The following is a 26,711-nucleotide window of genomic DNA, read 5'->3' as shown; positions in this document are numbered from 1 at the left end:
AAGATGATTCAGATATTAGACATATTTCTATGAAACAGGTAAATACTAAGGGTTAGATTCATGAAATAAAACCAGGATAGTCTTAAATATGGAATCATGGATTCACTGATACACACTTTTTCAGGATTGTAGGAAAATTCAGAAGATTTGGTTTGATATAGAAAAGTATCTCCATCAATTTTTATTTTTCAAAATGTAGTACAGGCTACAGTGAGGTATACACAGAGTTGGATTATTCTTTTTTCATCAATCATTTTCAAGAAATGTATTCTCAAACACTGGAAATCCATATAACCTTCCACACTTCTACACTGGAAAATAAAAACTATTATCTGAAAATGGAAAAGACAACTGCTATTGAAAAGAATACATTAAACTCCATTTGAAATCTTATAAGGAGAGATGTTATAAGCAATGAGGATATAAATAATGTGACTTTAAATTCAAACCTAGTTTGAGTTTTTCTGTTTCTTTTAGGATGTAGAATAGGTGGATAGTGATGACACCTGGGACATAATAATAAAATGGTCAGAATCTAAAGGTCCTGATCATATTGTTGATTATTTCCGTTGATTGAAGATAAAATATGGGTATTCTTGGTAGGGATGAAAAGGTCTCAAAGAGTTATGTATGACACATGTTAATGTCCTTTTAAATTATACACGCCTCATTTAAGTTGATCAAATATGAATATATTCAGGTTGATCTTGATTGTTTTATATGTGGGATAAAGGAGTGTCACCTGTTTCATTTTATATGCATTTTTTCATCTAGTTTTGTTTTTCTGTCTTGTTTTGCTTTGTCGTTCACATTGTAGGTTCCTGTTTTGTTGATGAGGGAAGTGTAGATTGTATATATTTGGAAAATCCAAATCTAAAGAACGTGAAGAAAGGAGCAGACATAAACATCAAATTACCTTATCTTACCATTGCATCACTCTAGGTCCTTAGAGCTAATGTGAGACAAGTCATCAACAGGTGGAAACTTGGCACATTTAGTGATTGATTGACACAACAATGATGTTTATGGATGCTAGTGTATTTCTTCCATCCTTCAGCGTTGTCTATGCTGCTTGATGTTGACATCACTGCAGGACGTCAGTTGATAGTTCCCAAAATGACTTTTCACCAGAAAATTTGTCATTGATTGACATGATACGAATAAAAACATCTTGGTGTTTGCAGACGTCAGAGAACAGAGTCTCCGGTATCCAGCTGTCTGTCTATGAAGAGTGACCAGTCCAAAGGTCATCCTCCAGACATCAGTAATGAACCTGGACCTTCAGACACAAAGTAAGAGACTGTTTTTACTTTAAACTGACCTAAAGATGATTCAGATATTAGACATATTTCTATGAAACAGGTAAATACTAAGGGTTAGATTCATGAAATAAAACCAGGATAGTCTTAAATATGGAATCATGGATTCACTGATACACACTTTTTCAGGATTGTAGGAAAATTCAGAAGATTTGGTTTGATATAGAAAAGTATCTCCATCAATTTTTATTTTTCAAAATGTAGTACAGGCTACAGTGAGGTATACACAGAGTTGGATTATTCTTTTTTCATCAATCATTTTCAAGAAATGTATTCTCAAACACTGGAAATCCATATAACCTTCCACACTTCTACACTGGAAAATAAAAACTATTATCTGAAAATGGAAAAGACAACTGCTATTGAAAAGAATACATTAAACTCCATTTGAAATCTTATAAGGAGAGATGTTATAAGCAATGAGGATATAAATAATGTGACTTTAAATTCAAACCTAGTTTGAGTTTTTCTGTTTCTTTTAGGATGTAGAATAGGTGGATAGTGATGACACCTGGGACATAATAATAAAATGGTCAGAATCTAAAGGTCCTGATCATATTGTTGATTATTTCCGTTGATTGAAGATAAAATATGGGTATTCTTGGTAGGGATGAAAAGGTCTCAAAGAGTTATGTATGACACATGTTAATGTCCTTTTAAATTATACACGCCTCATTTAAGTTGATCAAATATGAATATATTCAGGTTGATCTTGATTGTTTTATATGTGGGATAAAGGAGTGTCACCTGTTTCATTTTATATGCATTTTTTCATCTAGTTTTGTTTTTCTGTCTTGTTTTGCTTTGTCGTTCACATTGTAGGTTCCTGTTTTGTTGATGAGGGAAGTGTAGATTGTATATATTTGGAAAATCCAAATCTAAAGAACGTGAAGAAAGGAGCAGACATAAACATCAAATTACCTTATCTTACCATTGCATCACTCTCGGTCCTTAGAGCTAATGTGAGACAAGTCATCAACAGGTGGAAACTTGGCACATTTAGTGATTGATTGACACAACAATGATGTTTATGGATGCTAGTGTATTTCTTCCATCCTTCAGCGTTGTCTATGCTGCTTGATGTTGACATCACTGCAGGACGTCAGTTGATAGTTCCCAAAATGACTTTTCACCAGAAAATTTGTCATTGATTGACATGATACGAATAAAAACATCTTGGTGTTTGCAGACGTCAGAGAACAGAGTCTCCAGTATCCAGCTGTCTGTCTATGAAGAGTGACCAGTCCAAAGGTCATCCTCCAGACATCAGTAATGAACCTGGACCTTCAGACACAAAGTAAGAGACTGTTTTTACTTTAAACTGACCTAAAGATGATTCAGATATTAGACATATTTCTATGAAACAGGTAAATACTAAGGGTTAGATTCATGAAATAAAACCAGGATAGTCTTAAATATGGAATCATGGATTCACTGATACACACTTTTTCAGGATTGTAGGAAAATTCAGAAGATTTGGTTTGATATAAAAAAGTGTTTCCATCAACTTGTATTTTTCAAGATGTATTACAGGCTACAGTGAGGTATATGCAGAGTTGGATTATTCTTTTTTCATCAATCATTCTCAAGAAATTTATTCTCAAACACTGGAAATCCGTATAACCTCCCACACCTCTACACTAGAAAATAAAAACTATTATCTGAAAATGGAAAAGACAACTGCTATTGAAAATTAACTCAGTTTGAAATCTTATGTGAAGCGATATTTATAAGCAATGAGGAAATAATGTTTAAATTCAAACCTAGTTTGAGTTTTTCTTTTTGTCTGTTTTCGGATGTAGGTTAGGTGGATAGTGATGACCAAACTTTTGAATGGTACGGTTTATTTGGAAAAGAAGAAAGAATGTAGAGAAAGCAGCAGATACAGATTTCAGGACTTCAGTAAACAAGCGTTGAAACATGTTTATGAAAGCAGGAAGCCATCACTCCACTCATTCATCGCTCTGGTCCTCTTCTCATGTCGCTAATCATGCACTAAACTCAGTGTCAGCTTCAGTTAATCTAGATTAACAAATAAACAAATAGAAAATACTTCAACGATTAGGGTTATCATTCATTGTCCATCAAGGCCTCAACAAGAAGCAGAATGCCGCACTCTACTCGTCTTCCACTCCTTTTTCTCTCTCTGCCTCTGGTGTATTCCCTCAGCACGGCACATATTACATAATACACCCTCTTGAGGTTGGTAACCCACCAAAACACAAATGACAACTTGTGACCATGACATTTTAATTATAAAGACATGTCTTCACAGAGAGAAGAAGAAAAAGAGGAGTGGTGTTTCGGTGGAGGAGCAGCTGTCCTACTGTTCTTTGTGTCAGGGCATCCTGAAGGATCCATTCTCTACCAGCTGTGGGCACTTGTTCTGCAGACAGTGCATCACCTCATACTGGGACCAGTCTCCTTCATCAGGAGATTCCACCTGTCCCCAGTGTGTAGAAAGTTCCAAAACAAGACCTGGACTGCAAACAGACAGTCATGCCAGCACTGTACAAAGTAAGACTGATTGATTTTATGTTGTTAATAATGGATAATTGTCAGATTGTTTTTGTTTAGTCTCACATTTTTCTCTTTTTTTAGTGAATGTTGCTCTCCCAGAGGTTTTAGATAAACATAAGAAAAGACTGAGGAGGACATCTGAATCTGTGAGTGAAGGAACTGAAGAAGCAGCAGGTGAAACCCTCCTCAACAGGATCTTTACTGAGCTCTACATCACAGAGGGACAGAGTGAAGAGGTTAATACCCAACATGAAGTCAGGCAGCTTGAAGCAGCTTCCAAGATGAAGACCCTCCATGACACTCCAATCAAGTGCAATGACATCTTTAAAGTCTTACCTGACCAACAGAGACATACCATCAAAGTCGTTCTGACAAATGGCGTCGCTGGCATTGGAAAAACCTTCTCAGTGAAGAAGTTCACTCTGGACTGGGCAGAGGGCTTGGAAAACCAAGATGTCAGTCTGGTGATTCTGCTTTCCTTCAGGGAGCTGAACCTGATCAAAGATGAACAGTATAGTCTCCTCACACTGATCCATGATTTCCATCCAACATTACAGGAGGTCACAGCAGAGGAGCTCGCCGACTGTAAAGTTTTGTTCATCTTTGATGGCCTGGATGAAAGCAGACTTTCACTGGATTTCAAGAACAGGAAGGTTGTGTCTAAGGTCACACAGAAGTCATCAGTCAGCGTACTCTTAACAAACCTCATCGAGGGGAATCTGCTTCCCTTGGCTCTCGTCTGGATAACTTCCCGACCTGCAGCAGCCAATCAGATCCCTCCTACATGTGTTAACAGGGTAACAGAAGTACGAGGCTTCACTGACACCCAGAAGGAGGAGTATTTCAGGAGGAGATTCAGTGATGAAGAGCTGTCCAACAGAATCATCTCACACATCAAGACATCCAGGAGTCTCCACATCATGTGTCACATCCCAATCTTCTGCTGGATCATTGCTACAGTTCTGGAGCACATGTTGACTACAGACCAGAAAGGAGAGCTGCCCAAGACCCTGACTGACCTGTACTCACATTTCCTGCTGGTTCAGACAAAGAGGAAGAAGCACAAGTATGATGAGGGACATGAGATCAGTCCAAAGGAGCTGATGGAGGCTGACAGACAAGTTCTTCTGAAGCTGGGGAGGTTGGCATTTGAACATCTGGAGAAAGGAAACATCACATTCTACCAAGAAGACCTGAAGCGGTGTGGTCTTGATGTCACAGAGGCCTCAGTGTTAACAGGATTTTGTACAGAGATCTTCAAAAGAGAGAGTGTGGTCTTCCAGAAAACAGTCTACAGTTTTGTTCATCTGAGTGTTCAGGAGTTTCTGGCTGCAGTCTACATGTACCACTGTTACACCAGCAGGAATACAGAGGTACTGAAGGACTTCCTGGGAAAATACTACAGTTACTCATCCCTGGATGACTTCCTGAAGAGAGCCATGGACAAATCTCTGCACAGTAAAAATGGCCACCTGGACCTATTTGTTCGCTTCCTTCATGGCCTCTCTCTGGAGTCCAACCAGAGTCTCTTAGGAGGCCTGCTGGGTCAGACAGAGAACAGTCCAGAAATCATCCAAAGAGCTATCAACAACCTTAAGAAGATGAACACCTATGTGTCTCCTGAGAGAAGCATCAACATCTTTCACTGTCTGATGGAGATGAACGACTGCTCAGTAAATCAGGAGATCCAAGAGTTCCTGAAGTCAGAGAACAGATCAGAGAGGAAACTCTCTGAGATCCACTGCTCAGCTCTGGCCTACATGCTGCAGATGTCAGAGGAGGTTCTGGATGAGTTGAACCTGAAGAAGTACAACACATCAGACCAGGGACGACAGAGACTGATTCCAGCTGTGAGGAACTGCAGAAAGGCTGTGTAAGTCCAGATGTAATTATCAACATTATAAATCAATCACTACCGAACACACATACACATCTCTCATGTCCAAGTGCTCAGTCCAAAAAGTTTTAGATACTTCCTGTTGCCTCTGTACCCAACGCTGAAGAGCCTATTTGGTCTCTAAACGTTGTACTCTTTGTACATGTAACAAAGATAAACATTTTAAGGGAGCACTTTACAGTATGGAGAGTGATTGGGAAACAAAGTATCAACATTATAAAGCAAATATTACATCAGTCATATCAATATTACAGTAAAGTGTAATGCAAATGTATAGTGCATGCTGTAAAGTGTGTATCACTTTACATTAGAGATTCAACGATGTGCAATTTCAGGGCCGACAATAAAAAACGAAAATTATCTGTTTGTTGTGGCTGATACCAATATAATAACTAATATTATTCATCTTAAAACAATGTAGGTTATTTTTGTTTTTAAGTTACACTAGCTTTGTGTAAACAGGCAGCAACACAGAGAGCAGAAGAGAGAAAGGCAAGAGAGGCAAGACTGTGCACACTACTATAATCTACTCTAAAACCATGTCTGCTTTGTTACTCTCAGTCCGCTCCAGTACCAACAGAAGACCTGACCTTAAACCTGACCCTCACAACTGGGTTTAGAATGATGTCACTTGTCCACAGTCACTGTAAAAAGGCTCTGCATTATCAGACATAATTATTGGCTGAAATTCCATTACCAAAACAATAACAATAGTTCTCATTTCTTGGCCAATAAAATATCAGCTATTGACATATTATACGTCCGTCCTTTACATACATGCACACTATAAAACTTACAAACTATTAAAATGTGTTCAGCCTGTGTTCCAGCTGCTTGTGGCCAAAATTGTCCACCAGTTATTCTCACAATTGTTCTTCAGTTATAACAAAAACTTTGAGAGCAAGAAAAACTTGGTTTGTTGGTTAGTTGGTGTGTTTACACTTATGAACACAGTTATTCTATTTAGTTGTAAAGAATGTTACATTTCACAGTTTATCCTTCACCTTCTAGTTTTAATACAAATCCAGAAAAAGAACTTCAGGACTTTAGGATTTGTGTTGAAAAAGTTTTGACAGTCAGCATTTTATCTCAACAGACAGCATTTTACAGTGCCTGCTGTATGCACTATATAGAGCCGCTGACCCCCCCAAGCACAATTTGCTTTGTCATCAAAATGCATTGTCTATATTTATGATAAAAGTGTTTGATTTTAGCAAATTTAAATGTAATATAATTTTTAATAACAGGCTTGAGAACTGTGGACTCTCAGAGACTCACTGTGAAGTCGTGGCCTCAGCTCTGAAGTCCAACCCCTCCCATCTCAGAGAGCTGGATCTGAGTGGAAACGACCTGCAGGATTCAGGAGTGAATCTACTGTCTGCTGGATTGGAGAGTCCAAACTGTAGACTGGAGACTCTGAGGTCAGTTCACTGACTGTGTTTTCTTCTTGTACATCTTGTATGTACCCAGTTAATTAAATTCATGACAGAAGTTTCAGAATTTATTTGATTCATTGTTTTTCATATATCACTAAAGTGTTTAAAAACCAAAATGAATGAACAGTTGGCTTCACTGAATTTACAGAATTTAATCTACAGTTGAAAGGGTCTGATATTTGTAAGAAAACTGTTGAAATTATTGGACAATTATCTGTGAGAACAATTTAACGTTAATAATTTTTAGTATGTGTGTGAAAATCAAATCTGTAAACCAATTGGGGAAAAAAGTTCAATACTTTCATTGCATTTTGAAGGATGTCTTTTATATTAAAAATTTAGAACACAATATTTTGCAGGAACTTATACATAAAGTTTCTCTCACACACACTGTAAAACTCGTACTTATACAGTAGTACAGACAAAGAGAGCAAATCATGTTTTCAAATGCAGTTTGTATCTTTAGTCATGTCTGAGCTGCCACCAACAACGAGTGACACTTCAACATGTGCATGATGTTTCTTGTCAGAAAATGATGTCACGTTGTCTATTTGCACTGCCAGTTAAAAGGGAAGTCGTGAAAGTCTGGTGTTTGGCACTGATGACAGCCAGTCAGCAGGGCGATGAGAGTAAATCTGTGGTTAGAAATAAGTGCCTCGGTAGGAGGAAAAATATTTATTTTTCAGTATTTACTCAAGCTCTGTAGTGTTTTTAATGAAATTACACGTAATTGTTACAATTTACAGGAAGAAGATGAATAAAATGTAAGGCACAAACTTTTTAATCCAACATGTCTAATTTGATGCTTATTATAGACTTGATCAAGCTCAGCAGCATTTTATTGATCTGTGTTGACATGAATATGTGTCTGAATGTTGTGGTGACATTTAGATGATGTCTGTAGAAGGCTAACATAATGATCCACAATAACACAATGACAAAGTCACTCTGCTCATTTTAGGGAAAAGCTCATTGATTATGATGTAATAATGCTGAATTATATATTAAAAACCTTGATGGATCTGATTTGATGGATTATAATGGATTTTTATCTACATGATTTATTCTTTATTCAGATTGAGTTCCTGCAGGTTGTCAGAGATCAGTTGTGCTTCTCTGGCCTCAGCTCTGAAGTCCAACCCCTCCCATCTGAGTGAGCTGGATCTGAGAGAAAATGAGCTGCAAGATTCAGGAGTGAAGCTGCTGTGTGATTTTCTGGAGAGTCCACACTGTAAACTGAAGACTCTGAGGTCAGACACCATTTTTTACTTCTGTGCTGAGATTAATGTGATGTGAAAGTTGTGGGGACACTAAACTGCAGGCACAAGCATGATATTATGCTGATCCACACTGCATATATTGATAAAGTCTATTTTCGTCATGACATGACATGAAAGTTATGGGGAGACTAAACTGCAGACATAAAATTATGTCTATGAGGTAAAATCCACATTCCAATATTGTTTTCAAATATTTACTGTACTTTCAAACATTCAGATCTTTGTTTTAATCAATTTGAATAACATTAAAACATCTGTGACCACATAGACTTTAGCTGATCCACACTGAACATCTTTTTGGTCTTCATATTTAATATGACATTAAAAAAGCTCCACTGGTTAATTCACTCTTAAGTCAGTATCTTTATTGAAGTAGCAGCATGTTGTCATTAATATTAATGAGAGCTATTTGTCACTGTTTGTATTTGATTTCTTCAACTCTGAACAGATTATGAAACATTTGAATGATTTCAAGCAGGAATTTTGTCTTCTAAAGTGACATAATTTATTCTTTATTGATCCTTTATTTGTGATTTTCTGGAGAGTCCACACTGTAGACTGGAGACTCACACCATTTCTCACTTCTGTGCTGAGATTAATATGATGTGAAAGTTGTGATTACACTGAACTGCAGACATAATGATGATGTTATGTTGCTCCACAGTATCTTACTGTTAACGTTTATTTTCTTCTTCAGTGGTTTAGGCTATTGACTGTGTCAGAACTGCAGATTTAAAATGTTAATATAACAAGAAAATGCTGCACTGTTAAGTCACTGTGTCTTCATTGAAGTAGCATCATGTTGTCATTAATATTAATGAGAGCTCTTTTTCACTGTTTATATTTGACAGTTTTTAACCTGCGCCCTGTTGGGTCCAGGTGTTTGGAGTTTCCATTTTCTAAACTTCTGTATTCTAAACCATCCTCAGCTCTTAAGAGATTATGAAACATTGAATGATTTCAAGAAGAATAATCTGCTTCTAACACTACATGACTTACTTTTTATTCAGATTGAGTGGCTGCAGCTTGTCAGAGATTAGCTGCACTTCTCTGGCCTCAGCTCTGAAGTCCAACCCCTCCCATCTGAGTGAGCTGGATCTGGGAGAAAATGAGCTGCAAGATTCAGGAGTGAAGCTGCTGTGTGATTTTCTGGAGAATCCACACTGTAGACTGAAGACTCTGGGGTCAGACACCATTTTTTACCTCTGTGTTGAGATTAATATGATGTGAAAGTTGTGGGGACACTTAACTGCAGACCTAAGGGTGATGTTTATGTGGTAAAATCCCCTTCAGATTTAGATATTGTTTTCAAATATTTGAATATTATTGTTATGAACCCAAGTGCAGACAGAGGCGAAGAGACAGGAATATGGTTAAATAAAGTTATTCATTGTAAGAAGGGGGAACTCGGATGCAAAGCAGGGGAAGCTTAGATTGGTAGATGGGAACCTGGTGCTGAGGCAAGGGGGGCTTGGGGCAGAGCCGAGCAGGTCTGTGGTTGGATCTGTGGGGGAAGCTGAGTAGAGTAGAGGTCCAGGGCAAGGAAGCAGGGCCGACCAGACAAGAGGCAGGAGACAGGGACCGGAGACAAAGCAGATGGCACTGCAAGGGAGAGGAGACAGTGTCCTGCTAGGGAAACAGGCAACAACAAAATAACTTTGGTAGAGGCAGGAGAAATTACTTGAAGCATAGACTGACAAGCAGATGCTACAATTTGGCAGCATGGAGGTGGCAGGGCTGAGTATTTGTAAATGTCTTGATCATGGAATAGGGTGCAGCTAGTGGGGCTCTGCTCTGACCCCAGCACACCTGTCTCCACTCAAACAATCTCAAACACACACTAAGACACACAGGGAGAGAGAGTCACTGGGGGAGTGGCAATGGTTTAGGGAGACACAGGATGGGAAGTGGAAGGTGTGGCAGGTGAAGTAGCAGGGGCAGATGTAACAACTATTTGATTATTTAATTTAAACCATAGTTAACACTTTTAAGACATACTTTCAAACATTTTGATATTGCTTTTAATCTATTTCAATAATATCAAAGCATCTATGACCACATAGACCTTATGTTGATCCACGCTGAGCATCTTATTGGTCTTCATATTTAATATAACATTGAAAAAGCTCCACTAAGTCACTCTTAAGTCATTGTGTGTTTATTGACATAGCAACATGTTGTTATTAATATTAACGAGAGCTCTTTTTCTTTCTTTTTTTTAAAAGGTGATGTATTATACTCATTTTCAACAAGTTAATATAGGTCTCTGAGGTCCCAAAACATGTCTTTGAAGATTTTTGTTGAAAATACTACTGAGATTATGCATTCCAGCATGCCTCTATACCATTCAGTTTCAGTCCTGTTCTTGATGGGCTGTTTCTGTGATTATGCAAATGACCTGCAGCTCCCCATGCCCCACTCCAGCACTGGTTTTGGCTTTCCCGCCGTGATACAATGCCAGTTTATATGACCAGGGTTTTCCCTGCCATCTGCCGCCTTGTTGAAAATTCCAGCATGTGATGTTGATGGAACAAAAAAGGCGGAACTTAACTCTGAAGGCAGTGTAGCACGCGGACGGTCTACAGCATGCATACGCAATAGTTATCTTGTAATTCCTCTTCAAAAAGGCAGCAGTTGCAAGCATTCTTTGATTTAATGACTAAATAATTACCTTTGCAAGATGAACATGAAGTATATTGTGAATATTTCTAAGCTGTCACCCAGAGACTATTGTTAATGGAACAGAGCAACAATCAGCAATAACAAATGAGACCAACTGACCAACACACACTGCAGTATTAAACAACTCTGAGGTGAAGAAAATAATTCAGGTCTCAGTCTGTTTCACCTCAAAAACCCAGCACCCACTCAGCATCTTTGAAAGCAATGGCTTTCCCCAGAGCTAACAGTGCAGCAGAGATGCTGCTCTCCACTGCTGGAGATATAATGTTAATAACAACACAGCAGAGCACTCCGCCTCCCCCTCAGTTTGTTATTCTCATACAGGCAGGAGACTGTAAGATGCTTTCAAATTAATTGATTCATTAATTAATGCAGTTAACTTTTTAAAATAAAAAGCTTGCAGACCATTTATCTTCTCTGACAGTTATGTTTCATATTGTATTACAGTGGACTAAAGACACTGAAATACAAGTAAGAGAATAAAAATAATATATAATCTATTTGTTCAATTGAGAATCAGTTTTGGATCAAGAATCGATTCTGAATCAAATTGGCACCCAAGTACCGTGATAGTATTAAATTGGGAGATAAGCATATCATCCCAGGCCTACAAAATAAACACTGTCATTTGTCACAACCTTTATTTTTCATCTTTTTGTTCTATCATAAAATTCAAATCCCTAACTGTGTTTTTGTTTCGGTGGGCAGGGACTGTCAGCCTGCTGAAAGGATGAAGGGGGAGGTCTATGTTCAACTATAGACTGTGAAAAATTGTCTATTCTCAGATTTATTGTCTATTTTCCTCTAAATGGGACCATAATTTACAAAATAAACATCATTCTTTATGGAAGGAGACTTGAAACTAGTAATTGACAGTATAAACTCATTAGGAAAGTGTTTGCTGAGGTAATAAATCAAGTGAAAAATAGGGTCGTTTTCTCATAGACAATGGAGTCGCCCCCTGCTGGCCATTCGAGAGAATGCAGGTTTAAGTCACTTCCGCATTGGCTTAACTTTTCAGACACAGCATATTGGTATATGGATTCAGTCCATGTCCAATGTTTCCAATTCAGTCATTTGTCCATAGTTGTTGTCCACTTAAGTCCAAATTATATTTGACTCCCAAAGATTCCAACAGTTTCTTCCATTTCTACAGAAAAAGATGAGTCCTTCCATCAATATAGTGTCCTATTTTTCCAGAGTCACAACCTTGGAGATCAGAGATTTACACATGGGAGTATAAGGAGGGTCATCCCTGACCCACTTCACCATGATGGCTTTCCTAGCAATTAATTAAAAGCAACTGAACTACTTCTTCAAATTGTTTAAGAAAGTCAGGGACATCTCCAAGCAGTCTTAACAGTGGATTTGCTGACACCTGTTGATGTATTGCTGTATTGATGTTTGCGCATATTGCCTTCCAAAATAACTGAATTTTGTTGCATTCCTACAAGCAATGCAGCCTACACGAGTTTTACATTTGGGCCAATTTGTTGAACTTTCTTTTTTATACTTATTATAATTATACAGTGATATATAGATATTATGTAGGATACTATATTATAACTCTTTACAATCATTGCAGATTGAAACTCTGGAAGGCAACAGTAGGATCTCATCCCACACATTATTATCCATCACAGCAATGTACACCAAAATGTGTCTAAATTCAAAGAGCCACTGTTTGTATTTGACAAGTTTTAAACTGTATTTGGGATCAGGTGTTTGGAGTTTCCATTTTCTAAACTTTTACATTCTAAAGCTTCTTCAGCTCTGAACATATGAGACATTGAATGATTTCAAACAGGAACTTTGTCTTCTAAAGTGACACCATTTATTCTTTATTCAGATTGAGTGGCTGCAGTTTGTCAGGGATCAGCTGTGCTCCTCTGGTCTCAGTTCTGAAGTCTAACCCCTCCCATCTGAGCGAGCTGGTGCTGAGCTACAATAAACTTGAGGATTCAGGAGTGAAGCTGCTGTGTGATTTTCTGGAGAGTCCACATTGTAGACTGCACACTCTGAGGTCAGACACCATTTTTTATTTCTGTGCTGAGATTAATATGATGTGAAAATTGTGGTGATACTAAACTGCAGGCAGAATTATGATGCTTATGAGGTAAAATCCCCTTCAAATTTTGACATTCAAATGTTGTTTTCAAATATCTAAATACAATTTAAATGTTTAATTTTAAATCATAGTCAACACTTTTAAAACATGCTTTCAAATTTGAGCATATAGGACTTGGTTTTACAATCTCGTATTGTAATTGGCAATCATTCCTTGAATGGGCACTTTTTTTCCTTGGTGTTTCGTTCATAAGCCCACACAGCAACGGAGCTTCAAGAGAATCAGTTGAGTCTGGGCTTCTTCTGTCAATGATTCAGTCCTCTTTATGTGCACTGTAAATCATCAACAGAACTTCAGGAGGATCAGTCAAGTCCAGGTTTCTTCTGTCAATGATTCAGTCCTGTTTATATGGACTGAAAAGCATAACCAGCAGTGGAGGTCGGGGTCGAGGCTTCACTGGGGTCATCAGGTGGGCACCCTCCTTCCTTGACGTTTCGTTGATATGTCCAAAACACCTCCACAGGGCTCAGTGGTGACACCTGGCATCCCATATGCACACCCTCCGCTTCTACTCCTCCTGCTGACTCCCATCCTTTTCAGCAGCCTGATTGTTGACATGACCACAAAACCCCTGAAGCTGACCTCCATAGGAATTACCTTTGTTCTCCAGCCCTTTTGTTCTGCTTCAGTTGCTGGATTGGAGTGTTTCAGTTTTTTGCGTTTATATGCTTCATCAACTGCATCCTCCCATGGCTACTTTAGTTCTATGATGAAGAGGGGCCTTTTGTGAGGCTGACCACAGGATCAGATCCGGCCTGAGACTGGTTGTAATGATCTCCGATGGGAAGGTGAGTTTCTGATTGAGATTTACCTTTATCTTCCAATCCCAGGCTGTATCTAGTAGGCTTGATTCTTTTCTTGCGGTTGACCTTTTTTGTACCTTTCCTGCTAGTACAAAGGCCATGGTGTTTGATAAGGCAGGGGTTGGGGGAGAGAGGGCATTGTTTTTTGTCCTCCTTTCTTCGAGTACTAGTGCCAGATGCTGAAGGACCTGGTTGTGCCTCCAGTTGTAGCATCTTTGGTTAAGGCTGGTCTTGCAGCCAGTGAGTATGTGCCATAGGGTTGCTGGTGTTTGGCATAGGGGACATGACGGGTCTTCCCCTAGCCACTGGTTCAGGTTCTTGGAACTGAGAAGAACATCATAGATGGCTCTGATGATGTAGCTAAGTCTGCCAAAGATCCTTCCAGGCAAGCTTCCAGTGTTCAAGGTTTTCCCATTTTTTCCATTGGCCCTGTTTTGCTTGTGAGACTGTCTTTGCACATTGTTCTGCCTCCTCCTGCTGCTGCTGTATCTCTTTTGCCACCAGTCCTCTCTTTTGGGCAGGTGTTGTTCTGTGCCATGTCGGTCTACTCATACCTAGCCCAAAGCAGCCTCTTACATGCTGCACTTGGCCCATAATATCTCCATGCCTGAGAGCGGATTTCACCCGCTGATTTCACCTGCTGCACCACCATGGGTTCCACTTTCTGTCTGCTGCCACTCTAAGTGCTGCTGCCTATATTGTGGTGTCCTGTGTTTCTGTCAGGGTCATGTCCAGCCTTACCTTGGAGCATTTGTATTCCTCAGTAAGGCTAGTGATAGGCAGTTCCAGAGCCCCATTCCCATACAAGTTCATATTGCTGAAGCATTGGGGGAATCCAAGAAATTTCCTGATGCATGTACTGACTGTTCTCTCCAGCTTTTCAACTTTGGTGATGAGAAAGTCATAGATCATCAGAGGCCACACCAAACTGGGGAAGAATCCAAACTGCAGGCACCAAGGGTTCAACTTACCTGGAAGTAGGGTCTTGTCTAAGCTCTTGACTGGCATTTCTGATATTGTTGGTATGGGTGGTCTGTCAATGTGGAATCTCTGGTCTTTGAGCATTCCTTTGATAATGGAGATGGTCCTGGACTTGCTGTGTTTAAACTTCGTCGGTGCCCATGTTTTGTTGCAGTGAAGTTTTTCCAGGAGTCACTTTGTACATGCAATGGTTGTGGTCTGAGTGGTCATGTCATCCATGGACTGGAGGTGTCCTCCTACCACCCATTTGGATCCTCTGACCATCTGTTCCATGGCCATGGTAAAGGCTAGCAAGGAGATGGTGCATCCTGCCATTATTCCTATTTCCAGGAATTGCCAAGACATGGTGTACTCTGATGTTGTGAGGCAAAACTGCAGATCTTGAAAATAGTTTCTGACCAGCTTTGTGATGGTCACTGTAACACAGAAGAGCTCAAAGACTGTCTAGGGTTTCACAAATCTAAAGAGATCCTTGTAGAACAATGTTATTGCCCTCTCCTTCTTCTTACATCAAATATTAAGGTTCTTCTTTCCTCCATAGTCTTGCCAGGTGTTCTTTAAGGTCTGTTTGCAGGAGATTGATTCCCTCCCTCTCCTCTATTGAACCTTTCCTCCTTTGCTTTCTCAAGTCCCTTCTCTCCTTGACTAGGCACTCAATTTCATGTCCCCTTCTGGATTTTGGTTAGGTTGTTGTTTTATTCTTCCTTGCGTCTCTTGCTCCAAACCCTTCTACCCCGTATTCATAAATCAGGTCACTCATCCTCTCCAGCTTTTTCTCTGCTGTTCCTTGAAGTCCTTCCAGGATCTTACTCAGATCTGCATCGACTGTTTCCCACTTTTTTTGCTGTTGGACTTTGGCCACTTCACATGTGGCCCATATCCTTGGATCTTCTCCATCATATGTTGTGTTTAGATTGGTTCCAGGTTCGCAGATGTCATGGATGACTTATCTCTACAACCAGGATATTGATGCTTGGTGGAGCGTGGGTTGTGTCCTGCCACTGAGCTTCATTTGACTGACTTGACCCTTGTCTCAGGAGATACTGGTCAATGCAAGGTCCCAGTCTCACCTACCTCAGGCATTTCATCCAGCCTTGGTTAGTCTTGGTCTTGGTCTTAGGCTTCGGAGAGATGTTACCTTGGAAACATTCAAATCTTAGTTTTAATAGTAAGAGTTTTGATGGAATATGTCCTCATAGATTTTACGCCGATCCACCCTGAGCATCTTGTTGAGCTTCAAATTTAAAACATATTTAATATAACATTAAAAATCCTACACTGGCGTAACTTCTTAAACATTTGATCTTCACCTTAAATTTAACCTTTATTTTAATTTACATTTTAAAAAGACATTCATATTTCTTCCAAACCTTTATGATGATATGTGATGTTTATACTGCCTGAAACAAAAACTGAAGATAACATGACTTTTATGTCTTCATCGTTCCATAAAATGGAAATATTGTAGATGTTTGGAGAATAATTATGTTCGCATTTCTCCAAAATCTAGTCTGACATATTTGGTATCTTTATAAACCTTTGGATCTTGAGTGAAATCTGAAATAAATGTCAGTATTTTTTTTACTTGTGTTTGGCTGCACAACATGAGTTTGTATAGATGGAGTCACTGGTGAAGCTAGAGAGTTTAAGAGGCAAAGTCATTCCTTCTTAACTGAAGTAGAAGCATGTTATCATTAGTATTAAAGGGAGCTCCTTTTCACTGTTTGTATTTGACAGTTTTTAATCTTCATCCTGTTGGGTTCAGGTGTTTGGAGTTTCCATTTTCTAAACTTCTACATTCTAAACCTTCCTCAGCTCTGAACAGATTATGAAACACTGAATGATTTCAAACAGAACAATCTGCTTCTAACACTACTGATTTCTTCTTAATTCAGACTGAGTTCCTGTAGGTTGTCAGAGATCAGCTGTGCTTCTCTGGCCTCAGCTCTGAAGTCCAACCCCTCCCATCTGAGAGAGCTGGATGTGAGTCTCAACAACATACAGGATTCAGGAGTGAAGCTGCTGTGTGATTTTCTGGAGAGTCCACACTGTAAACTGAAGACTCTGAGGTCAGACACCATTTTTTACCTCTGTGCTGAGATTAATATGATGTGAAAGTTGTGGGGAGACTAAACTGCAGACATAAAATTACACGTCTGTGCAAAAGTTTTAGGCACTAAAAGTAAAGTGAGAATGCTCACAAAAATATTGCTATAAATTGTTTTAATTTATCAATTAACTTCTTACAAAGTTGAGTAAACAGCAGAAACCTAAATAAAATCAATATTTGTTGTGAACAGCTTTGCCTTTAAAACAGCAGCAGTTCTCCTCAGTACACTTTAACAGTTTTTCATGGTAACTTGCAGGTAGGTTGTTGTAACCATCCTGGAGAAAGAATGTTCTTCTGTGGATTTATTATTTAGGCCACCTCAGGTGCTTCTTCATGTAATCCCAGATTGACTCCATGATGTTGAGATCAGGGCTCTGTGGGGGCCATACCATACCATCTGTTGCAGGACTCATCATTCTTCTTGTTGCTGAAAATAGTTCTTTACGACTCTAGCTGTATGAATAAATTTGGGACTGATCAGACACGTCCCTGATGGTATTGCATAACGGATGTGAATCTAAACATCTAGGGTGCCTAAAACTTTTGCACAGTACTGTATATCTATGAGGTAAAATCCCCTTCAGATTTAGACATTCCAATATTGTTTTTCAAATATTTGAATACCATTTAAATGTTTAATTTTAAACCATGGTTAATGCTTTGAAAAACATACTGTACTTTCAAACATTCAGATCTTTGTTTTAATCAATTTCAACAACATTAAAACATCTGTGCCCACATAGACTTTATGCTGATACTGAGCATCTTTTTTGTCTTCATATTTAATATGACATTAAAAAAGCTCCACTGGTTAATTAGCTCTTAAGTCAGTGTCTTTATTGAAGTAGCAGCATGTTGTCATAAATATTAATGAGAGCTATTTTTCACTATTTGTATTTGATAGCTTTCAACCTGCATCCTGTTGGGTTCAGGTGTTTGGAGTTTCCATTTTCTAAACTTTTACATTCTAAACCTTCTTCAGCTCTGAACAGATTATGAAACACTGAATGATTTCAAGCAGGAGCTTTGTCTTCTAAAGTGACATAATGTTTTCTTTATTCAGATTGAGTCGCTGCAGTTTGTCAGAGATCAGTTGTGCTTCTCTGGCCTCAGCTCTTAAGTCCAACCCCTCCCATCTGAGAGAAGTGGAGTTGAGAGACAACGAGCTGCAGGATTCAGGAGTGAAGCTGCTGTGTGATTTTCTGGAGAGTCCACACTGTAGACTGGAGACTCTGAGGTCAGACACCATTTTTTACTTCTGTTCTGAGATTAATGTGATGTGAAAGTTGTGGGGACACTAAACTGCAGGCACAAGCATGATATTATGCTAATCCACACTGCATATATTGATAAAGTCTATTTTCGTCTTTGGTGGTTTATTCCATTGACTGTCAGAGTTGCAGATTTAAATCTTAAATATAACAAGAAAAAAAACGACACTGGACAATTCACTCTGAACCTCTTAAAGATTGGATTTCTATGTTAAATTTCATCTTACCCTTAAATTTCCTTCTTTAAGTGAAAAACAAAATGCTCTATTTGACAGTAACACATATAACATCCAATATTTGCTCATTCAAGTTTATGAGGCTATGCAGTGTTTATGCTGACTGAAATATTAAAAACACAAAATGCTATGATTTTTTTATGGCTTCGCAATTCCATGAAACTGAACTATTGTGGATATTTTGCACACCATTGTTTCCTATTTTCCCAAAATCCATCCTGACATATTTTTTATCTTTGTAAACTTTTGGATCTTGAGTGGAATCTGAAATAAATGTCAGTGGGTTTTTTTTTAACTTGTGTTTGGCTGCACAACATGACATGTTTGTATAGATGTAGTCACTGCTGGGGCTGCAATATGTAAGAGGTTAAGTCACCACATCTTAATTGAAGTAGCAGCATGTTGTCATTAATATTAATGAGAGCTCTCTTTCGCTATTTGTATTTGACATTTTTTAACTTGTATCCTGTTGGGTTCTGGTGTTTGGAGTTTCAATCTGAACAGATTATTAAACATTAAATGATTTCAAGCAGAATAATCTGCTTCTAACGCTACATGATTTCTTCTTTATTCAGATTGTGGCGCTGCAAATTGTCAGAGATCAGCTGTGCTTCTCTGGTCTTAGCTCTGAAGTCCAACCCCTCCCATCTGAGAGAGTTGCAGCTGAGCTTCAACAAAGTGCAGGATTCAGGAGTGAGGCTGCTGTGTGAATTTCTGGAGAGTCCACACTGTAGACTGGAGACTCTGAGGTCAGACACCATTTTTATTTCTGTGCTGAGATTAATATGATGTGAAAGTTGTGGTGACACTAAACTGCAGACATAGAGATGATTTTATGTGGTAAAAAACCCTTCAGATTTGGACATTCAGATGTTTTCAAATATTTAAATTCTATTTAGATATTTAATTTTAAACCATAGTTAATACCTTGAAAATATATTTTCAGACATTCAAATCTTAGTTTTCATGTTAACATTATTGATGGGATTAGACCACAGATTTTATCCTGACCCACACTGAGCATCTTGTTGAGCTTCGTATTTAGAACATTTAATATAACATTAAAAATCCTACATTCTTAACTTCTTAAATATTTGATCTTCAACATGACTTTAACCTTTATTTCAATTTAAACACAAGATTCATCACTTTGTCATCTCAATAAGAGATTCCTTTCTCAAATAATTGATAGGAATTTGCTTTGGTGTGCTGTCATTTCAAGCAGGAACTGTTGTAGTGACTATCAAAATGTAACAATTAGCCACTGAGAGGGCTAATGTAGGGATATCTGTCCAACACGTTACATAGCTGCATTATAACTCTTTATTGACATGCATGTAAAAACAGTTTTTAAAGGATAGCAGTCAACAGAACATAACACCACCCTACTCACCCCCTCTCTGTTACAAACAGAGGTGCAGGTGCAGATGATATAAATTACTACCGCCTTGCCCTGGTGACACACACACAAACCTCCACACAGGCACACACCTACACAACTACTGTTTGTGATTGAGTGATAGGCATGCAACCCAAATAGATCTCTTGCTCCTACAGGAACATTGTCTTCTAAAGTGACATAATTTATCCTTTATTCAGATTGAGTGGCTGCAGTTTGTCAGAGATCAGCTGTGATTCTCTGGCCTCAGCGCTGAAGTCCAACCCCTCCCATCTGAGAGAGCTGAAGCTGAATGAAAATGAGCTGCAGGATTCAGGAGTGAAGCTGCTAGTTGATCTTAAGGAGAGTCCACACTGTAGACTGGAGACTCTGAGGTCAGTAGAGAGTTGGAGTCAGTCCATGCTGGGTCAGCAGTATTGTATTAAACACAGTATCAAAGCAAAGGTCCAGTATTTCCTGTTGAACCTCCAACGTTCTCAGTGGCTGCTTTCCTCAGTGAAGCTGTGAGAAGAGAATGGTTACAGATTTCAGGATTAGACTGAAAGACAGAGAGACAGAAAAGCCAGCAAATCAGATCAGCCAGAAGCTTGTTGGAATCATGTTTGAGTTGATGTGAAGACAACTGTCAGCCTTACAAGATGTATAGAGACAGTGGTCCTCATTCATCAAACTGTCATACCATCAAATCTGATCTGAAAGTGTTTGTTCCCCCATTTCAAGACTAAAGAATTGATCAATTCATCTTTGTCAGAGCTCTAAGATCAGCATGACTGCAAATCACTGGCTCTGATTTCACAGAACCATCATTACATTTTTTTTTTTTTACATTTGTCTTTATACAAATCAGAACCTCAGCTAAAGTCCAAGAATGACATCTTTATATCTGTCCATCACTTATTTTGTTTCCTCCAAATATTTACAATGACAGCCACCAAATGTATTTGTCAGAAGATATTTCAAAGGCAGTAACTGTATCACTAAACTGTTTCTGCAGTAATGATGTGTTCATGACTCGCAGCAGTGTATTTCCTCTGTGAGCTTCAGTGAAATTTGCAGAGTAAACAGACTTGATGCCAAAAGTCTTTGCAGGTCTGTGAGCTTTGAGCTCAATTTGTTCACTCCAACACATTAAAAGCAAAAATCAGAAAAAAAAGTATGCAGATCTTTTTTCTGATTTTGCCTTTAGTGTGATTTTTGATCCAGCACCTGTGAAAGTTGTTCGTACTCTGCACCCTCTTCCACTCCAGCACATTAACATGAGAGCTAAAAGGAAGCTGGCTATGCTATACAGCTGTTCCACTTCTGGTCAGAACAGGGCTGAAGTCCCTGCTGCTCTTTATACTGGATGTGTGCATCACTGACTGACAGCTGATGAAGTGAGTTCCACTAAACAGTGATTTATGAGCTCTGTTGTTTCTTCTTCTCTCATCAGATGGAAATCATGATTTCCTTAAGAAATCAGCTGTAGATCAGCTGTATCCCGATGATCCAGAGAGGTGGAAGCAGCAGCAGCTTGTGTGTAGAGAGGCTCTGACTGGGCCATGTTACTGGACTGTAGAGTGGAGAGCAGAGCTTCATCCAGCAGTTACTGACAGAGAAATCTGAAGAAATGGAGATGGCTCTCAGTGCTGCAGTCTGAACTGATCTGAGAACAGCTCCACTGTCAGACACAAAGTCAAGTCCACCATCATCCCTGTATGTTCCTCTGGATCTGACAGAGTATCATCAGTGTATTTGGACTGCTCTGCTGCTGCTCTGTCCTACACAGTCTCTGCATACACACTGAGACTCCTCCACCCAAACATCTCCTCCACCCTCCTCCTGCACCTAAGTCTGAATATTGATTTTGATCCACCTGGATCATCTCCAGCAGGGGCTTGTTTACAAAGACTTCTAAAAATTATATCTTTGTATTTAAGTTTGAATTTGGTCTAAAACTGAAATCTCCTGCCTCTTTGCTTTCAAACATATGACCATCTGTATCTGTTGAAACCAGATTGACACTACAGATTATTGCAGAATCACTTGGCACTATAACATACTATCTTATTAACTTACTTACAGGACCTATAATATGGCATCTGACTTTACTCTAAATAAAGTCAAAGTCAAGTCAGCCAAAAAGGTTGGAGACCACTGGTTTCCTCTCGTGTTATGTTCACAATGTGTTGTATTTTAAAAGCTTGTTATATTATCCAGGACAGATCAAAACATTGTGAGCTAATAAATATTCCATTATATTTTTACCTACTGGAAATCAGGAACTATATAACACTATGCATCTTGTCTATTGTGTTTAGGATAGTTTAGATTGGGCGGAGTGAAATGAGATATCCAGTTTATTGTCAGTGTTCAATGGTCCTACTGTTTTCTACTGACATTTAAGTAGACATGTTCCTCTGATGAAGCTGTCCCTGTGCTTTTACTTACCCACAACCCAAAATCAGAATTAATCAGATAGTTAACTCTAACTTACACCAGCGTTACACTACATATGAACCCAAATATACTAAGTGGGTACTTACCAACTAAACCAACTTAACCTTTTTGCATATAAATTATACAAAATTGAACCACTCTGTTGCACTCTTTCTGTAAAATGTCCTATAAATTACCTGCAAATTACACAGAAAATATCCAGGAAATTAGTATAAAATTAAAGGACCTGTAAGATAAATAGTTACCATTGCTTTTACTAGCCTACATCTTTTAAACATGTACAGTATATAGGTGCAGCAAGGTAGTGTTGTATATGTGTCATATGTATGAGATATTATGTATATTGTGTGACCTTTCATCAAACAGTGAGTCCCCCATTTTCCAGCCCATTCCTACCGTGGCCAACCAACACACTCACCAACCACCCCAGCCAAAGAATGTAAAACCTAAAAAAATGGAGATTGCAGGGAAATTGCCATCTGCAACTTCAAAGGATCAATAAACTGCACCGGCTATTTTGAAATCACATGTTGACATGTGATGAACTTAACTTGCTGTGTTGTATGTATGGAATTTTTTTTTTTTCGCAAAGTAGAACACAGGACAATTGAAAAAATTAGTAAAAGTGGCGTATTCTTTTCAATCACTCATACATGCCATTTCAGAACAAATCTGTTTATTTGAGTGCTTCTTCCATGATGTTCATTGTGTTGAGCTGGGGTTAAACTGGGGTTAAACTGAGAGATGTGAGGTTTTCAATGGGGCAGTGATTGTGTTGTACACTGGGGGAAATCAAGAGTATTGCACGTGTAAAATGAAACAGCAAATAAGTATACTTAAAGAGAGGCAGGAGCACTTTGCAACAATTCAGCTTAAATGGAATAAAGTATACATTGTCTGAGATTATAGAGTAGTTTGTGTGTGTTTTCTTGTGTGTCTGTTTCACTGAGCCATTATCGATTCTGGTCCGATTTTTTAACAATTTCCTTATTGATTCTCGATCAATTTTCTGTGTGGAAACAAATAGGCCTATACAGGTATTCAGCGTCAACGCAACTGTTTTATTATTCTCAGTTGGAACCAGTTCACCCCCCAAGTTCCCTCAGTAACCCATTACTGCCCTCTACTGTCTCTGCTTCCCTCTAGAAACAGAAGGAGGACATTCAGGCTACAGAGCGCACCCTGACTCTGAAAGCAGAAACAGAATACTGCCTACAGGTCAGTGCCCTCAATGTAGATTACGGCAAGACCAGAAACTACACACAACTTCAGTCTGAACATTTGAACATGTTAAAACAAATTACAATGCTCCTTTCCTTAAAAGGACATTACTTGGAAAACAAATATAAAACTGATAAGATAAACAATTATTCTTTAGAGAAATAGGCATGAATGTCTAGTAGCATTTGAATAAATTACAACACTCATTTTCAAAAGGGAATAAGCTTGAATCAAATGTAAAACTGGCACATAAAATCAAAAATTGTTCTGCAGAAAAATTAGCATATTTGCTTTCTCTGAGAGGATCCTAGATCTCTCTGAGCTAATGGTGTCTCCGGCTGTGGAAGATGGGAAGGAGGACGCCTAAACACACTAACAGGTTTGGGCAAGATCTGACAACAGGGGCAGTGTGTCTCTCTTCTGCCACCACCAGAGAGCAGGGTCAGCTGATACAGGGATTGGAAGCAGACCTCTGCAGATCTGGACTTGTAGCTTGAGGTTCTCCGCTGCTAACAGTTCCTCCAAGGCGTTGTGTTGCTTTAAGGGTAGAGTCTGAAATTAAATGAACCATAACCAGATGGTTTAGTTTAATGGTTTGTCATATGATCATCATAATGAACTGAGCTTACATAGTCTTCTTCTTCCTCCCCTTCTTCTTCATCATCACACCATCTTGCTCTGATAGCTTGAGAAGAAACTGATCATGTAAATACCATGCCTGGAACCAGAGGAAAGGTATCACAATAAAAATGTGCCACAATCAAAAGGATTGTCGGTCAAATACCTCTTCTGCCACCGCTGTATTCATCGCTACTGCTGCAGCACTCAACCTGTCCAAGATGGCATCTTTATCCATTTTGAACTTGAATCTCAGGTCCATCACTGTGGCGTCCCTCCAGGAAGGTCTGGACCTCATCATCCTTAATTTAATAAAGGAAAAATGAAGAGACATCCATATGGGCCATATTCATGGTGAATGAATAAATGTCAGTCATGGTACCCGGTAACATGTGGAGAGATCGGACTGAGCATTAGCTGCACAAACTCCTCTGCCTTCCCGAAGTCATCAGTGTCCATTTTCTCAACTAGTTTGTAATAGTAAATAATTATATTTCATAAGCAAATCAACACAATCCGTCCACAGGATGACTTTACTTATCCACCAACCTTTCAGATAAGCCATATCGAAATAGTCACATAATCCCCCCCCTTCTCTGTCACCTTCCTTAGCCATGGGTCCACGACTGCACACCAGTCTCTCCACACCAAATATAGAGAATAAACAACATTATATAATTATCACTAGAGCAACATGTACGCAATGGTGGTCAAGCACTGCCAAACCTTTTGTATTATTACTGGGCAGCCAACATCCACAAACTAACTATCTGGTATGATACCTTTGTGAATGGGGAAGGCCCAAACTGGGTCCTTATGGAACAGCAAGTGTGTTCACCAGTCTCCCCAGCTTCTATGTTGTGTGCTCCACTACCATTGGCTGTGGGGGTCCATATGGATAATCCTATTGTCAGAGGCACCCTGCATATAAAACACGTTAAACACTTTGGCCATATGCAAGCCTTGGTGTCTTATGTCTTTTACCTCGACCCCCCTTTTTAAACCTTTGATAGATGCAGCTTTTCAGATCTGGTCTGGGAAGGGAATACATTGTGTGGCGGACCTTTTAACTGATGGGCTGTTTGAGTACAAGTTACCACAGTCCCATTTTCATTCTCAACATTACAAATCCGACAACTTATTCTTCTTACCTGGATTCTTGGGATAATGTCAGTTCTCTAACAAGAAAAAAAAATCAGATGCACAGTTCAGGGCTCTTGGGTACCCCTTTTTAGACAATTATGCAAGCTAATATGATGTAAACACTTTAGTTTAGTAGCCCGTGCTTCCATGTCCATTGTAGTCTCCATTTGTTCATTCTGTTGACATTACAAATGTAATTAATTCATGTATGTAAGTTGTGCAGGATATTGTATCCATGTACTGTAATTATGCAATTGTTCTCTTTTGGTACCTTTTGTTTTCTCTCTTTCTTACTGAAAACTCAATAAAAACAATTAGAAATAAAAAAATACACTAACCAAGCAGGTTTTGAGTATGTCAAACTATGACTGCTTTAAAGTGATCGACTCACACTTCAGCAGAGCACAGCACACCAAGATTTCATTAGTGCTGGACTTGATGGAGAATGCTGCTGGGAAACTGGGTAGTAATGTACCATTAGCTGATGTGATGTGGCAGCAATAAATACCTGTTTACCTGATGTGGTACAGAGGGTGGTAGAGGTCATTGAGCAGCTTGTGTTCTATAGACATCAGGGAGCTCTACAGGCCACTTATTAAATACACGATTACAGCAGACAGTGAATCATATGAATGTGAATGATGTGTATAGAAACTGAAAAACTACATCCCTGATTTCCCTGCATATTTAAGAGGACACATTCTGCACATTTTCAGGTCGATATTTATATTCTGGGGGGCTCTACTTGAATATCTTTGCACGACTTATTTACACTCCAGGTGCACAGCACATCTGGAAGAGGCTCACCATGCCGTGCCACCGTTTCATTGAAAAACAATATATTTATTTCTATCGCAGCTGGAGGGGAACTCAACTCTACTGTGCTATGCTCAGAACCAAGCTGGAGACGCATGCAGCAAACTAGGTGCTCTATCCCCCAGCAAACAGAGCTCTGGACCACCATCCAAAAAGCAAACACAGCAAGAAGAGTCCCTGTTCCATCGTGTTATTCCAGGACAACAGATTTAATGCCCTGGTTGAAGAGGATTTTCCTCCACTAAGGGCAGGCTTCCGGTCTCCCTCATCTACGGACACCACTGGGTGAACAGTTGGACCAGCACCCCAGAGGAAGCCTGCCTTTCCCCCCAGCAGTCACTCCAGCTCCATGAAGGAACCCTTAAACATCCCTTAAGTAGAGGATGTGAATACTTCTTCCATCAATAGTGAA

General features: G+C 39.1%; 1 protein-coding gene and 1 long non-coding RNA gene across 2 annotated transcripts in view; one reads left to right on the top strand and one right to left on the bottom strand.

The window, feature by feature from the left end:
• LOC121907608 (NACHT, LRR and PYD domains-containing protein 12-like) overlaps positions 1–23,004 on the top strand; it is a 44,441-nt gene extending 21,437 nt beyond the window's left edge. Inside the window, exons 15-27 of the mRNA XM_042427266.1 lie at positions 1,185–1,292; positions 2,509–2,616; positions 3,595–3,836; positions 3,921–5,712; positions 6,984–7,157; positions 8,249–8,422; positions 9,463–9,636; positions 12,984–13,157; positions 16,942–17,115; positions 18,220–18,393; positions 19,239–19,412; positions 20,263–20,436; positions 21,495–23,004. Coding sequence (XP_042283200.1) covers positions 1,185–1,292; positions 2,509–2,616; positions 3,595–3,836; positions 3,921–5,712; positions 6,984–7,157; positions 8,249–8,422; positions 9,463–9,636; positions 12,984–13,157; positions 16,942–17,115; positions 18,220–18,393; positions 19,239–19,412; positions 20,263–20,436; positions 21,495–21,507 — 3,655 coding nt within the window. The 3' untranslated portion in view covers positions 21,508–23,004. The remainder of the gene's footprint in view (positions 1–1,184; positions 1,293–2,508; positions 2,617–3,594; positions 3,837–3,920; positions 5,713–6,983; positions 7,158–8,248; positions 8,423–9,462; positions 9,637–12,983; positions 13,158–16,941; positions 17,116–18,219; positions 18,394–19,238; positions 19,413–20,262; positions 20,437–21,494) is intronic.
• A 490-nt stretch (positions 23,005–23,494) lies between these two features.
• LOC121907613 lies at positions 23,495–25,214 on the bottom strand. Its single transcript, XR_006098926.1, has 3 exons — positions 24,507–25,214; positions 24,352–24,407; positions 23,495–24,274 (listed from the first exon to the last, which is right to left on the bottom strand). It is a non-coding gene; the product is annotated as an uncharacterized LOC121907613 (long non-coding RNA).
• Positions 25,215–26,711: the final 1,497 nt, after the last annotated feature.

This window comes from Thunnus maccoyii, chromosome 11 (assembly GCF_910596095.1).
Source record: "Thunnus maccoyii chromosome 11, fThuMac1.1, whole genome shotgun sequence".
NCBI lineage: Eukaryota > Metazoa > Chordata > Actinopteri > Scombriformes > Scombridae > Thunnus > Thunnus maccoyii.
The sequence above is the reverse complement of the archived record's forward strand: the minus strand, read 5'-3'. Positions and strand labels throughout refer to the sequence as shown.